This window comes from Boleophthalmus pectinirostris, unplaced genomic scaffold (genome assembly GCF_026225935.1).
Source record: "Boleophthalmus pectinirostris isolate CB_2022bp ecotype Guang Dong unplaced genomic scaffold, ASM2622593v1 HiC_scaffold_1, whole genome shotgun sequence".
Lineage (NCBI taxonomy): Eukaryota > Metazoa > Chordata > Actinopteri > Gobiiformes > Gobiidae > Boleophthalmus > Boleophthalmus pectinirostris.
Genome location: NW_026570970.1, coordinates 22,550,162 through 22,566,098, shown reverse-complemented (window position 1 = coordinate 22,566,098; position 15,937 = coordinate 22,550,162). Strand labels below are relative to the sequence as shown.

The following is a 15,937-nucleotide window of genomic DNA, read 5'->3' as shown; positions in this document are numbered from 1 at the left end:
TTTGACCCAGAGGAACTATTTGGTTATAAGACCAGTCAGTTACCCACACTGGCGTTTAGCTTTGCTTTCAATAAAAATGATGCATCAGCATTTCCTTTACGCCATTCATCCTTTTGTTTGACTATTGTGTTACCAAAAATAAAGGCTGAAGCTTCATTTCTACAGTAAACTTTTCTGAAAAACTGTGCCCTAACACAACAGTAACTTTTTAAAATGTATTTTAAAATTAAATGTGCACATTTCTTGTAAAATGGATGCAAATCTAAAGTCTCAACTACAAAAGAACAGAATAAACAAAATAACTAAATGAAAAATAGTGTTATTATGGCAAATAAACGGTACATTTTATTTTATGGTCTTGGCAGGTCTTCGAAAAAAATAAACATTTATCAGTGTCATTTGGTCAAATCAGAAATGAAGACCCCATAGAAACAAGCAGGTTGTTTATTAGTAAATAGTAACAAACATGGGTTTGATCGGGGGGGGCCTTATACTACAGCAGCATCTACGGACAGATCAGCATGAACAGCACTTTACAGTAATCCTAGAAATGCATCAATGGACTTGGAAAACACAAAAAAAGCCACATTAGAAGTGCATGTTTGAAAAAGAAATGAACATAAAAATAAGACAATAAAGTCACAATAAATATATCATTACAAGTTTTAAATTAAACACTTTAATACTAGTATTTACGGTCCACATTTTTCCAGACTGTAGAAGTAAATTAGAGTTCAATTAAGCTAAATTCTGGAGCAACATTCAAAGATTTGAATGGATTGTATGGAGCAAAGCTTTGAATATATTGGACTTTACAGTAGCTACTGTACATTCAGCTCTTCTAACTTTGTTCTTTTTTTCTATGTAGTAGTCTTTAAGTTAACATACTTACAGGCAACTATTAGGAGCCAAAAACTCACTCCTGGTCTGTCTTATTTTTTGTGATAAAATAGATTCTTAACTTGTGTGATAATTGCCAATGGGGTTAACTTAATAATGTATACATAAACTGATAAACATATTGATAATTTTGACTTATTGCATGCCGTGTTATTTAAACCAAACTTTATACTTTTTATGTGAATCATGATGCCACCTCTCCAGTTCGTATTTTGTTTGTTGCCATGAATATTGTCCATTTGAAACCACCAGTGGCACATAAAAGCGTGCTATTGTACATCGCAAAATGTCAGTTTGAGCAGTAAAGCAGCACAATAACAGCTAAAGAGTCGATCTGTGAGAAGTCAGTATTGAGCAGACAGCACTTTGGATGGAAACACATTCTACAAATTACAAAAGACTTACATTCATCAGTAAAAAGATGCAGGAGACAGAGGAGTGCTTGTGTCCTCCCCAGTAAAAGTTACATAATCTGAATGAATGGCAGCCACTAATATACAAGCAAGTCCACATTACTAAGCTTTAGCTCAAAAGAATGACTGTATTTTCTAACCTGAATTCTAAACATCCCTGGTGAGTTCACATGCAGGTTTCCCTGATTAGTCTACTGTACATGACAATGATTATTGTACAAAGTTTCTGTAAACAACAAACAAGTTCTTGTATCTTCTTTTGCAACAATCCTGTGCTCATTCCTACTCTTGCAAATCCAGTGATTTCAGGGATTTGTTGTTGTTAATGTTGTTAGTAGTCCAGCACGGTTCAGATGTTAACACCAAGCCATCAACATTTTGTATAACATGATTGCTGCTGCACAGTGCAGTCAACAGTCTATCTGCTAAAGATATCCAGTGTTCTTGAGTATTCAAGATGCAACAGAAAAGAAAATACGTGATGTTCAAAAGGCATCTAAGGAAATGTTGCTATGGCTTTACCTATAGATTCAAGCTTTATATATGTACAGTTAAACTCTAATGATATTAGGTAATGAATTTGACATTGCATTGATTGAAATTGGACTAAATAAAAAAGGGGATTACAGTTTCAACTGGTTCAAATAGGATGCGTCAAGGCACAGCCTCAACTTACACAAAGAATTGGTTCTCGTACGGAAGAGATCCATCATACTTTTAATGTCAGCAGATTGGTTCAAAAGATGGCTCATGAATTTTCCAATTCTTTCTAATCGATAAATATGAAAACATAATTTAAGATAAATATAATTACAAATGTCTTAAGAACATTCACAGTGTGTTGCCCATACTGCTGCTGACCAGACCTTTAATATTAGTGACAGGTCGGACATCATGCAATTGCTTTCTTCTGTCTATAAAAGTGGACAAGCGTGTTGTGTCCAGAGGAGTCTTAGAGTACTCTCCACCATGGACACCCCCTCGGCCCACCCATGGGTGCTGCAAACAGGATGTGGCACTGGGCCGTTTTCTGGGATCCTGTTGGAGCACGGACGTAACAAAATCCTTGGCAGCCTGACTCACATCCCGGAAGTACTCGTCCGGGAAGCAAAAATCCAGGCGGCAGATGTTGACACAGGTTTCCTCTGGAGACTCGTCCAGGAAAGGGGAGACTCCGCTGAGCAGGACATAGGCCAGGACCCCTATACTCCACACATCAGTGGACACAGAGACGGGGGTCCCACGGATCAGTTCTGGGGCTGCGAACTCTGGATTCCCCAGCAGCAGGTGAACGTATCGCCGATGAGCGATCAGATGCACGGCATCACCAAAGTCTATGAGCTTCACACCTGGAGTCTGGGAGTGCAAATCCACCATGATGTTCTCGGGCTAAAAGGGTATAGAAGAGAGATTCATTTACATTCAAACTGTTACAGCAGACTATAATACATAAAATGCAAAAGCCCACAAATAAGCCATCCAATTAAACAGGATTCTAAAAGTCCTAACAAATATTATATTTACAGAAATAAGTGGAGTTAACCTTTAAATCGAGGTGGGCAACTCTACAGGTGTGAAGGTGCTGCAGTGCCTCCAGTGTTTCTCTGATGAAGAAGGCAACTTTCTCTTCCATCAACTCATCATGAGCAACCAGATAGTCCAATAAACGGCCATCTTCCAGTCTTAAGTGTACACATTGAATTTTATTTTAGTGTGTGTTGGATCAATGAAAAATGTTAATTGTTAAATCTAAATGTTCCAATATATAAATAATAGTTAAATGTGACTTACAACTCTAAGACCAGCATGAGATATGTGGAGGACTCATATGCATCCAACAGCGCCACCACCTGGTGACTCTGTACCTGACGCAAGATGTCCGCTTCATGAGCCACCTGCTCTTTTTTCAGCATTTTCTTGCTGACAAATTTAACAGCAACCTGGGAAAAATACTTAAAATAAAAGCTGGACTATTTAACATTGCCTTAATTAATAATATTCTTTACCTCTTTCTTTGTAGATTTGTTATGACATTTTCGGACCACAGAAAATCTTCCCCTAAAAATAAATAAATAAATAAAAAACTACTACTAATATATTTTTTCAATATTTTTTATTCAGTGAGTAATAAACACTACTAGTAATAATTTCTATATCATTGATATAAACTTGGACTGATATTTCTTGGGAAACAAAGGGTTAATATAATGGAATGGAAATGGACAGATCACAAATTTTCTTCCAATGGCATCTGGTTAAATCAGTGACTCCTCCTGCGGCACTGAACTAAAACACCTGCGGGGACTTTGGTGGCTGGGACGAAGTTTGAGATTGACAGTTGTCTTAACCAATCATATTTCATTGAGTTATGGGCGGGATCATATCATGAAATCTTCCGGACTTTCACAAATACCCTGTGATAGAATTATGTAAGCGAGACCGAAGCAACGAAAACTGCACTGGACACCTTCTATTTGTACGGAGAAGAATGAGAAAGACCCTTGAACCGGAGCCCGCGGAAGCCCAGAAGCCACGGCTGGTCCGAGCCCGCTGCCAGAGCTGAAGCCCGCGGCCGGGCCAGCGGCCGGAGCCCACGGCTCGGACACGCTGCATCTCACGTGGTCAGAAAAAAGTGAAAAAAGGGTAAAGAAAAGACGTCAAACTTAAAGAAACGCTCGCGGTGGCCTTTTTCAAAATAAAAGCCAGTGAGCGACAGACGTTTACAATAAAATAAAGAATAAAAACTGCGTTAACGGCTTTAAAATTATTGTTGGCGATAATGAATTAGTTAACGCAAAATTAACGGACTTTGAAAAAGTCCACCGCGAAGGTTTCTTTAAGTTTGACGTCTTTTCTTTACACTTTTTTCTGACCACATGAGATGCAACATGTCCGAGACTCTGCGGGCCGCGGGCTCCGGCTCCAGCCGGGCCGGACCAGACGTGGGCTCTGAGCTTCCGCGGGGTCTGAGCTCCGACCCGTCTTTCTCCTCTTCTTCTTCCAGACGTCCCTGAGGCGTCCAGATAGAGGTATCCAGTGCGGTTTTTGTCGCTGCGGTCTCGCTTACATAATGCTATTTCAGGGTATTCGCGAAGGCTCAGAAGATCTCGTGATATGATCCCGCCCATAACTCAGTCACTGATTTACCCAGGTGTCCACTGGAAGAAAAATTGTGATTAATCCATTTTCATTCCTTTATATTACCCCTTTGTTTCCCAAGAAATATCAGTCCAGGTTTATAACAATGATCTAGAAATTATTACTAGTAGTAGTGTTTATTACTCACTGAGTAAAAAAATATATTTGTAGTACAAAAAAATCATTCAATATTTTTTCTTGACCCTTCAGAATACTTTGAAGGTTCTGAGGGTTGCCCTCTGAAAGAAATGCTGTTTGCACAACAAATGTATGGCTCTTTCATTTACATTTCCAATAAAAGTGCACTATACGCTACTTTTTAATTCATTAATTGGTTTTGCGTATAACATGCGATTGCACTCAACATGCACTCAAACTCATGCGATTAATGAGATTAATATTTTTTATTTTTGCCCAGCCCTAATTATATATGTGTATATGTGTGTGTGTGTATGTGTATATATATATATATTAGTAGTGTCTTATCAAAAATATTTGTAGTTAATTTGTGTAAATTACCTGCCAATTTCTGAGATTTCAGAAAACGATGTCTCAAAGTTTTCTTTCCATTGAATTGCAGCTCCATCATAAGTAGCATCTAAATCAACATTTGTTTTTACATAGTATGTTGATTCAAGTGCAAATAAATACAAGTAAAAATAAATTAAAAATAAATTCAAGGATAAGTTTCTTACTTCCACTGGGTAATGTGACCATATTTGAGGGCTCAGATGGAGGTCCAACTCCCCAACGATTTGAGGCACGCACTCTGAACTGATAATGTCCACCTGGGATCAGTGTGTCTATTTGAACGCACTCCTCTCGACTGCTGGCCACCTGCTGCCATAAAAACGAGTCTAAGGGAAGAACAAAACAAAAGGGATCATTATGCCTCACTGTTTTTAGTCAACAATACATTTCACTACAATGTAATTTTACTCCAAGGTTGGATATTGGACAAGAGTGATATGATAAATGTATAGGTAACTGTATAACTGTTACTTGGTAATAACTTGACAAATAAAATAAAATAAATATATAGCACTGTTATTTTCTGAAATGTATGTTTAAACACGGGAGGAGCTCGGAGTAGAGCGGCTGCTCCTCCACGTCCAGAGGAGCCAGTTGAGGTGGCTCGGGCATCTGTTCTGGATGCCTCCCTCGGGAGGTGTTCCGGGCATGTCCCACCAGGAGGAGGCCCTGGGGAAGACCCAGGACACGCTGGAGGGACTATGTCTCTTGGCTGGCCTAGGAATGCTTCGGGGTTCCCCCGGAGGAGCTGGAGGACGTGTCTGGGGTGAAGGAAGTCTGGGAGTCCCTGCTTAGACGGCTGCCCCCACAACCCGGCTCCGGATAAGCGGAAGAAAATGGATGGATGTTTAAATATAGATGGAGGGATTCCTTTTTAAACCCAGCTCCAGGTTTCTGTAATTTTATTGTTCCTGTAATTGTAAGTAAGTGGTTTATTCATATCCATACCCTCTTGGCGGTACTCTACATTGTAGCTGCTCACAGCACTGTGGGCAGATGAAGCTGGTGGAGGCCAGTGCAGCATGACTGAGGTGCTGCTTGCCTCCTGTGCCACGGGTCTCCCTGGGGCTGCTGGGATACCTTCAAACAAAAAAAAAAAAGTTCTGGTTATAATAAAAAGTGGTAAACATCATGCTTAATAACACTTGATTACATTATACCTTGAACTTTAATGGAGGCAGAAGATGAGGCCGAACCATGATCGTTGACTGCGACACATGTGTAAATGCCTGTGTCTTGAGGCATCAGGTTACACACTTTTAAGAGGATATCCCCAGTGTCCCTAAACAAATAGGAAAGTGCAACAATAAAGCAAATAGAAAGGTAGATAAAAAATCGATTTTACATTATAATCCTAATTTTGTGGGCCTTGCCTTATTTCAATAGTGAATCGGCTGTTGCTGGTGACTGGGCTTTGGTCAGGGCCCTTCAATGTGATGGTAGGTTTGGGACGCCCACACACTTTACAACAGAGAACCACCGTCTCTCCGAACGCACACACCACATCGGACAAAGGCACCAGGAACTCAGGGGCCACTGGAAACAAGTTGTATAGTAAATACCTTTTTAATAAATTGTTTTAAAAACATGACAGCATACACGTGAACATCTTACCTTTCTGAATGAAGTTGGGGTTGAGAAGCTAAAAAGAGAGCAGAGATTAACACAAGGTTTGTTGATTCTAACTTGTAAAACAGTTAACATTTTGGAATATGTTCCTACCTCCATGCCTGTTTTTGGGTCAAGGTCATCTTCACAATCTGACTCATCTGATGTATGAACATCCTGGTGGAGGAGGGTGGAAATGGGAGAGAGGATCGGAGGGAAAATATGAAGAGTATGAAGGAAAGTGACGAAAAGAAGAAAGGAGTGGAGGGAAGCAAAAAACAACAAGCAGGATTTCTGACAATATGTGCAGTATCAGGTCTTCAAACCCTAACAATGTGAAACAAGCACAGAAGCATCTCACCAGTTCAAAGGTTTAGCTTCATGTTAGTGCACAAAACAAGAAAATCTATGCAAACATACAATCTATCCATGCACTACAAATAAATCGAGGACAAATAAGCATTTCATCACAAAAACAAAGAGTTAGTGAAAATTAAAAATGACTCAAGGGTACAAAAATAGGTTCTCAACCCCTTAGTATAAAGATTATGCTGAACTATGGTTTAGTGTGTGGTGTGGTATGCACAAAGGACAGTTACACTGTATTTCAGAAGTCTAAACCTGACCTATTTCATTTTGTAAATGTGCTTTAATGTAAGTTCCAAATGAGTTGTGTGCAGGTTGAGAACCACTAACACACAAAAATAAAACTGGGAGGAGGCTGCCAGGTTCGGGCACACGTCGTCAACCTGCTCTACTCACTTTGCCCTTGGCCTTGGTGGCGGGAGACCCCATTGACGAAGGGGGTGTGGTTTCTTTGGGTTTACGGACAAGTCCGTTCTCTTGACCCCTCACCCCCAGAGGAGCAACATCTTTGGCTTCGGCGCGCTTCCTGGCGCGCAGTGTGTTCCATGATAATGACTTTCTGTGCAGTACAGGAACAACAAAGATCAACTGACCAATGAGAGACAGACTCGGGAGCAGAAGCTGGCTGCAGAGGCAACACAGTGTTTCAACATACCTTGGGCAATTATGTTACAATAATACATGTTGTTCATATACATTTGAAATTATTCTTTTATATATAACCATATGGTACATCTAAAATGTGCATTTTGATTTTAATGCTTTAGCAATATATTGAATATTTCCTAAACTATTTTAAATACTTTCACATACATGCTTTATATGTTGTTTTAGAAAGCAAAATGCCATCAGACTCTTCAGGTGCATGAAGTGACAGGAGAGGAAAAAAGGCCACCATTTATTCAGAGACAAAAACACAACTCAAAGGAGGACACACATACTGTAACATAACAGTATGATGCTTCTATCACATCCAGATACTGAACATTTATGAGCTTTGAGTTTTTGAAAGCAGCTGCTGAGTCATTTGATCAGTTAAATCAAATTAATAAAAAAGGTTTTAGATTCACATGGTGTATGGAGTGTGAACCATCAGTGTTAGTACAACTTAAAACAAACTCAACAGAGAATCAAAATACATACAGAAAGGGCAAAGACCACACAGCTACATCCAAATATTGCTTCAGGTATAAATATTAGTGCAAGTAATTCACTATCATTGAATTCAATCAATTTACTTTAAGTATTTTCTTAAATATGACATGTAATTTAAAGCATCCAAATTAGCACACAGAAGTAGCAATGTTTATGTTTACTGTTGTAGTTTATTTACAAATATTAAAACTACAAACATAACGCAGAACAACTTAACCTTCACGTTGCATTGCTAAGCCATGCTCGAGTCCAAAAGATTTATTGTACATATTTAAAATAACATTTAAAATCAATATTAATAGACTATCAACAGTACATTGCAGTACGTTGTGTTTTAATCAAACATATTGCACACTTAATTCATTCATATTTTTTCTTAAATAGTGCAAAAGGATTTTTAACAGGAATGTTCTAGAGCCTCAGTCAAAGCTGTACAGTGAAGTGTCAAAAATATGAACAAAATCAACACCAAGAGGGGAAAATAAAAATAACAGGAAAAAAACATAAATTTGTATAAAATTGCCACAGACAATAACATAAATCTCCAGTTCGGAGAAGAAGGCTGAGACCACTTGAATGCCCCAGCTGCATGGATCATTATTTCATTATTTTACAAAAAAAAAAGAAGAAGAAGAAAAAAAAAAAACATTAATAAGGACTAAAATACAAAAGGAGAAAAGGCAGGTGTTAGAAACTGAAATAAGAGTCCGGTTTTAGCTCCACACTCAAGTTCTCTGTTTTACGTTTATAAGTTTTACCCAGCCTAATGCTGCACAGCTCTGCTCAGTGTTTGTGTTTATTGTGAATCCAAAGTTACTTCATGTAGTTGCCAAAATGTACTGTGACAATGGCTCAGTAATGACGCTGTCTACGCAGCAGATTGACAGACTGGTTTTGTACCTCAAAGAGCAACAAATCAGTAACAAAAAAACAAAAATGTCCCCTGTGAGGTCCAATAGTTCATTTTTAAATAAGGATATTTGAATAGTCTTTAAAAAAGGGATTTGAGCACTCTCAGTTTGTCTCCAGTTTGAGCACTCAAACCCAAACAGAAGTGCTGGTGGAGGTGGGCGGGACTTACTTGATATTGTTTGCGTCGGCCACTGCTGTGGAGAAGGAACAGGCAGAAGAAGAGTCTCTGAGGGGCTTGGTGACCGGGCCGAGCACATGTCCTGGGACCCAGCCCTCCGCAGCGGGGGACTGGCTATTGGCAGGACGATAAACCAGGTACATGTTCTGCTGGTTAGTAGCCAAGACTTGGACCACCTCTCCTTGAGTCACATTGATCTCATTCTCCTTGAGTGCAGAGTAATCCTGAGTGACCAACATGGTGGACGAGACGCCATTACAGCCGCCATCACTGTCCTGAGAGGGGAGAGGGTGTTACAGGTCGGAGAGGAAAGAGAAAAAACAAAACCAAGGTAACAGGAAAAGAGGAGGAAACATGGGGAGAGGATGGAGACATGAGTGGACAAAGTTAGGAGTGTTCATGAGGGCTGGATCACAGTCCTGCTGATTGTGATACCATCAAGTACGACCTGAGGAACATCAGGGTGCGACCAAAGAGGAAAGGAGGGGGCGACAACAGGTTCAGGAATTAGAATGTGAAGAAACCAAGTATTTGCACCTAATTTTTAAGATGTTTTATTAATAGGTCATTTATTTTGCATTTCTGACTATGAATTTTGTATTTTTGACTTTGAAAACTATACCGTTTCTTTGAGTTAGACTTCTGAAGTCTAGAACAAGTGATTAGATTCATGGCGATACTTGAAGGATGTATATATTAGAGCAAAAACAGTTAACATTGCTTAAACTATTTTTTAATAATAATTTCTTTACAACATCCAACCTAAACTTACCAAAGAATAATTCACATTATAAAGTAGTTATAGTAACCCATTTTTGCTTGATTCAGCATTTTTATTTGAAGTGAACACTTGATAGACAACAGATTGCAATAATTTACAGTAGTTCAAAGTGCTTTGATGTTGTAAAGCACATGGCAAAAAGTGCAAGTGCCAAAATTGTGGGGCTAAAGTCGGTTGGAAAGAAAAAAAAAAAAAAGAGTATAAAACTGAAGTAACATTTACCTGCAGTGGCCCAGATTTTACCCTTGGTTTTTAAGGACAATGTGAAAAGTATCTACAGTCACTAGAATGCAAACAGACCCGAAAGCATCTCTTACCCTGGGAGTGAAACACGAGCCCCCGTTGGAGGTAGACAGTTTGATCTGGCTCTTGCCCCTGTCCACGTCTTTGTCACTAAGGCCCACTGCAGACGAGGGGCGGCTGTGGGAGCCCTGTTGACTGCTGGAGGTCGAGCGATTTCTGTTTAGAGAGCCCTTCTCATTCTGGTACGTAAGGGGGAACTGTAGTGCTGCATTGAAAGACAGAAAACTAATTATCAGTTTGTCAAATGGGGTTCTTTACACCAAGCTTTAAGGCCTTCTCTATGGTCAGCTCTAATCTCTGTTTTTTAATGCCAGATGTTACCCTGTCACCTGTGAATCTTATTAATTTGATTTAATTGGTGCTTTGTTATTAAAATAGATATTTTATATGAATCTTTATTTCTTATGATGACCTACAAATTACATAATACCTAGATTTCTTGTGTATTCAAAAAATACTCTTACCATTTAGCAATGAGATTTGATATTCCAAGCGCTCTTTTATGTGCTGGACCCAGACCTGCTTGATTTCAACATTAGCTGCCTGAAGAGTGAAGCGCTCAGATGTCCCACGACACAATAGCACAAACTTACAAGGGTCATTATCCACACTCTCCTCCAAACCCAAGTAAGACACCTATGAAAGAACAATGTAATGCAAGTTTGACACAGACAGACTGTTAGGGTATCAAAGAACCTTTTCTATAAAAACAAAACAAAAACAAAAACAGGCACCTCGTCTGAACCTCTCCATGAAAAACGACATAATAGTGGACATAAACTGTATCATGCTGAATAATACTACAAATGAATAACAATAAGTAGGTGTTTTTTAGCCTTTTTTTTACATTTAGAATTTATTGGTATTGGTATTATTGGTATTACAGTACCTATTGTGAACAGAACTGGAATTCTAGTTATGGTATCATATAACAAGGCCAATATAACCGTTGTCCCTGCAGTACCTTAATGCTCTTTTTGAACAGGTATCCAGGTATGGAGGAGCCTTTCCGGAGCAACTCACTGAAGATGACGATCTGCTCAAAGAGGAAAACACGGCGTTCTTTGGAGCGGGACAGTACCCCAGTGTCCTGCTCTGTCACAAAGAAGGTCTCCTGTTGCAGCAGTTTGCCCTGATTGGTAAGTTTGCCCTGAAGAAAGATGTCACTTATTAACAAACCACTGCTTGTTTAAAAAGAAAATACATGATAGTTAATTCACAACTTGTTTTACCTCATAACCTTGCAGTCGACCCAAATTCATCATGTCATTGCAAAGTTTAGGAACCTGGGACATTATGTCTACAGCTTTCTGCAGGGGAATTAGATGTCAGATAAAGCAAAATGGAAAAGCTAAAGAACAATGGCATAGAAAACAAAATATTATTTTACCTCAGTTTGTTCACAGTCCATTCCAGCCTTTAAGCTATACTTTAGAAAGTCCTTGGAATGAAACGCAGAATACAGTTTTTTAAAAATACCAGAAACAGCCTGCACCACTATCTGGATATGGGTATTAACAAATTACATACCTTTAATAGCAGCTGATATTTAGTGATTCTTTGGATGGGTTTTATAAGAAAATCACTGATGCTTAACCTTGACTGGATATCTTGCTGGATTCCCTATAGATAAACAAAACAATTTAATACACACATTACTGGAGAGACCATTATAGAATTTAGGTGTCACAGTGTCTTAACTTACATCAAAATAGGTATCATATTCTGCTACAATAAATTCTGACTTGGGTTTATTCTGGCAGTAGATTACATACATGTGAAGCCGTCTCTCCTGGAAACAAATAAATAATAAACAGTAATTATGGTTGTTATGCAAATAAGGGGCACTGTTTGGAGGTTGATATTGACAAAACAAGTGCTCACGTGTTTGATAAAGAGTTCAGCAAGGTGGTCATGGTCATCCAAACATTTTTCCAACTCTCCCACAAAATAGCTACAAAAGCAGATACTGGTTAGCATTTGACCAAACAACTAATGATCCACTTTCGTTTTTGCTTTATATGTATTAAACGTCAGGCTTACTCTTTGTGCCACTCGTAGATTTGGTGGATGTTCCCAAAAACAATCTTATCTTTGCCTTCCATGTTTTCAGGAACACCTTTCTCCTTTATCCTCTTCATGAAGCCCTGTGGAATGAGGAAAACAGGGTTATCCAACACTATTCTAAGATATACGTTTCTGAAATACATTTTTTCTTAAGGGATTAGTACTTGGGATAATTATCTTAGTAATGGCACACTACAGCCACTGCATTGGTGGCTAAGATTGAAATTTATTTGTCCGAAATAATTATATAGTTATTTCACTATCAGGTTATGGTTATGACAAAAGATTAGATTTATTAGATTTTTTTGGAATAGATATGCTGGACGGGTCTTGGCGGAACTATGTTGTGAAGAAAATGATGCATATTCACTTACCTCCACTACTGTTCCAAGGTCTTTGACATAGTCCTTTTCTGTTTGAACAAGCTCATTCAAGACAAACCTATGAAAATGAGAGAGATAGTGACTGTTAGAAACCCAAAGAAGCACACCAGTATTTTGAACATATCTTGGTACTCACATTCGCCCCCTCATGGCCTTGGCTCTCTGCTCCAGCTCAGGATTTCGAGGCTGGACTGGTGTAGTCTGTTCTGGAGGTGACAGGGATGGGAAAACCGGGTATGATCCTGACTCCAGGGGCTGTGGACAAAAGGATGTGTTAGGATATGGATTATAATTCAGTTATTTTGTGGTATGGTAGTTCTGTATTGCTATATAGCTCTGGTGTAAATTTATGCAATCAGATTAAATTCAAGTCATTAATTAACACAATAATTGCATAATAATGACTGAAACCAATGCAATTCTTGATATTTGGCTTAGTGACAATGGGACACATGCAGGTGAATAGTGGAGTTTGCTCTTCAATTACAAAACTACACAAAACTCACTTGAAAATGGACAGCTAACTGAATAAACCTGAACTCACCATTTTGGTTTTAACCAGTTTTTCTATGGCGCTAACCAGCTCAGCAGCACTGGGGACCTCAGAGGAGGGCTGCATGGATGTGAGTAGGGTGGAGGACTGAGAGCACAGGTGGACCAGAGGAAAAGGTTTGAGACAGTGGACAGAGTTAAACCCAAAAGGAATGACACAGAGGAAAAGCCACAGAGATTTGCAGTAACGAAAAGGTACATTGTAAAAAGATATTAGTAGAAGGAGGTTTTTTGCTCTTGAAAGTTTTGCCCCATCTACCCACCTTGTCATCTGGGGCAGAAGGGTCTTTGATTATGTCCATAGGGGGAGGCAGTGGGGTGGCTGTCTCTTCATCCTGGTCCTCCTCTCCACCGCTCTGCATCCCAGACTTCGACAAATTAGCCTCTTTGGCCGTCTACAGAGGAGAGACAACAATTATAATAATATATTTTTATATAGTATTAACTAAATTATTGTAATCCTCCCAGGCCAAGCTTAAACGTCCACGATGGAGCAATGAAGAGCTTGGTATGGTATGAAAATTGAGGATGTACTACATAGTAAGAATCATATAATAAAGCAACACCACAAAATTTGGATTGATTCACAAAAAAGGCTCAAAAATGGGTACATGACAGCTAACATAATGTTCTTGAACTTCACATATGTGCAAATGAATACTTCAGCTGTCAGATTTGGCCTTTTAGCTGAACATACGGTCATTAAACCAGTGTCAACTCTGTTATAACTGTTACATCACATTTCAAATGATTCACTGCTAACTGCTGAATAAAAAGTATGCTAACTTTCAGTCATGGAACCATGTCCCTTGAAGCCCTGATTTTTTAAGTAGTTAGTTCAAACTACTTCAAGCTTTGAATAAAGAAAAGACGCAGCATTTTTCCCCTAAGGTTGATTTTTCGAAAGCTCTTATTCATGTTGAGTGCGTCTGCTTACCTCATCGATAATATCATCCTGCAGAGCAATATTCTGTCTGTGCTCAAAGCCCTCGTTACCAATGCCTGTACCTAGGACATAAAACAGCAGATCAATCACAAAGAAACAACGCATGCATTATCTACAAAAACAGACAGAATAATATTGGCTATGTTTATTGATCATGTTATATGGCCTTTGTCTTACCAGTCTTCTTCTGTTTGTTGTTGGGTAGTTTCTTGACAGAGCTACTGCTGAGACGTCGTACCGGGCTGAACCATTTCTTCAGAGTGTTCCCTGAGCGTTTGGGCCCTGGAGAGCTGGAGTGCAGAGAGCTGAGGGACGGCTGGGGCTGTAGGTTGGCCACAGATTCAGTCTTCACATCGGATGGATAGTTTTCTGAAAGACAAAATGTAAATACCAAATAAATAATTTTATTCCTCTGGCTTTAATATGCATAATAATTTCAGTTATTACATGTCATAAAACATTGCAACAACAACACTGGCATTTTAATGTAGGTTGGTGCAATTACAGGAGTAATTTTGTCGATCGTCAGTACCCATTTGACATTTACGGTTTGATTTAATCAGTGGCAGTAACTGCAGTGCTCAAACCCACAGCGAATCATAATTAAATGATTGCCATCGATCAAGCTGTCTGCCTTTACAGATTTTCATAAGATCAACATTGTGCAATCTTTTACATAAACTAAAATTTTACACTCAGATGATTTCAGTGGGAATCTTTATATTTGTTGTCTTGAATCTGGACAATGTGTTTGACTCTTAACCTGTTTTGGAAACAATAAAACCAATTAAGAGCACTGAAAACCATACAACAGCAGACAAGATGTTTATTACATTGGTGGAACACAAAGGGGCTGGTTCATATGATTCTATTTATAGCAGATCAGTACATGTAGCTTTTATCTGAGTGTCTGAACGGCCTGAGTGTGTGAAAGGAGGAACTGGCGTCATGAGTTGGCATGTGGTGGATCAGCTGGGCTAAAATGAAGCTGGGAGCTGCACACTGTGGCGTCTGTGGCTTTATATCTGTTTTTGACAGGGTATCAAAGGTCAAAGGTTCAAGTGACTCTCCATTGGTGCACCACAACACTTCCCTCAATATGTTTCTATTACTAATAAAGGGTCCAGAATATGTAATAATTATGACAATCAAGATCATTGATGAGATGTTAAATGTAATTTACATTTAATAGCAATTAGATGGATTTAGAAAGGTACATGTCTCCCATAATGGAACAAATTATCAGGAGAAAAGATGAAAGGTTACTCCTATCTGCTGCACTCAATATATCTTTTTGCTAATTATTACAAAAGGAAAAAAAAAAAGCAAGCAAAATGGCAGAACACCTCCAATCAAATTGAGACATGTTTTGGTTCTTACCATCATAATAACTGTTTTTAAATGTATTTTGAAAGCAATGACCTACTGGAGGCCATTCACCTATAGACCATCTGACTTTTGTTCTGTGGCTTTAACTGTGGGTGTTATCAGGCAGCACAGATAAAGCTCTGACCACAAACCAAGGTCAGGTAGGATTTGAAACTTTTTCAGTCTTGTGACACAAAATTCCTGACACAATATGACAAATATATGTGCAGGGAAGGAGTCAGATGAACAGTGTATCATAATAAAGCATGTGAAAAACAGGATGCCTCAACAAACCATAAATGTGCATTTGTAATAATTCTTTGAGAGCAGCTGTTT

General features: G+C 38.9%; 1 protein-coding gene across 4 annotated transcripts in view; it reads right to left on the bottom strand.

Moving 5' to 3' along the window:
- Positions 1 to 411: 411 nt before the first annotated feature.
- The window catches only part of kalrna (kalirin RhoGEF kinase a), a 103,290-nt gene continuing 87,764 nt past the window's right edge, over positions 412 to 15,937 (bottom strand). For 3 of the 4 annotated variants that reach the window (XM_055149326.1, XM_020920418.2, XM_020920419.2), the window contains 15 exons: positions 14,411 to 14,602; positions 14,225 to 14,295; positions 13,551 to 13,682; positions 12,872 to 12,990; positions 12,727 to 12,793; positions 12,329 to 12,432; positions 12,170 to 12,239; positions 11,991 to 12,077; positions 11,816 to 11,908; positions 11,676 to 11,726; positions 11,518 to 11,595; positions 11,250 to 11,435; positions 10,750 to 10,921; positions 10,300 to 10,490; positions 7,827 to 9,476 (listed from right to left, as the gene is read on the bottom strand). In XM_055149326.1, the coding sequence (XP_055005301.1) occupies positions 9,189 to 9,476; positions 10,300 to 10,490; positions 10,750 to 10,921; positions 11,250 to 11,435; positions 11,518 to 11,595; positions 11,676 to 11,726; positions 11,816 to 11,908; positions 11,991 to 12,077; positions 12,170 to 12,239; positions 12,329 to 12,432; positions 12,727 to 12,793; positions 12,872 to 12,990; positions 13,551 to 13,682; positions 14,225 to 14,295; positions 14,411 to 14,602 (1,901 nt within the window). In that variant the 3' untranslated portion in view covers positions 7,827 to 9,188. Of the gene's footprint in view, positions 2,703 to 2,856; positions 2,996 to 3,104; positions 3,254 to 3,319; positions 3,372 to 4,970; positions 5,050 to 5,146; positions 5,309 to 5,930; positions 6,063 to 6,142; positions 6,265 to 6,355; positions 6,519 to 6,596; positions 6,625 to 6,704; positions 6,768 to 7,352; positions 7,516 to 7,826; positions 9,477 to 10,299; positions 10,491 to 10,749; positions 10,922 to 11,249; positions 11,436 to 11,517; positions 11,596 to 11,675; positions 11,727 to 11,815; positions 11,909 to 11,990; positions 12,078 to 12,169; positions 12,240 to 12,328; positions 12,433 to 12,726; positions 12,794 to 12,871; positions 12,991 to 13,279; positions 13,376 to 13,550; positions 13,683 to 14,224; positions 14,296 to 14,410; positions 14,603 to 15,937 lie in introns of those variants that run through there. The other variant, XM_055149335.1, reaches the window with a different exon arrangement.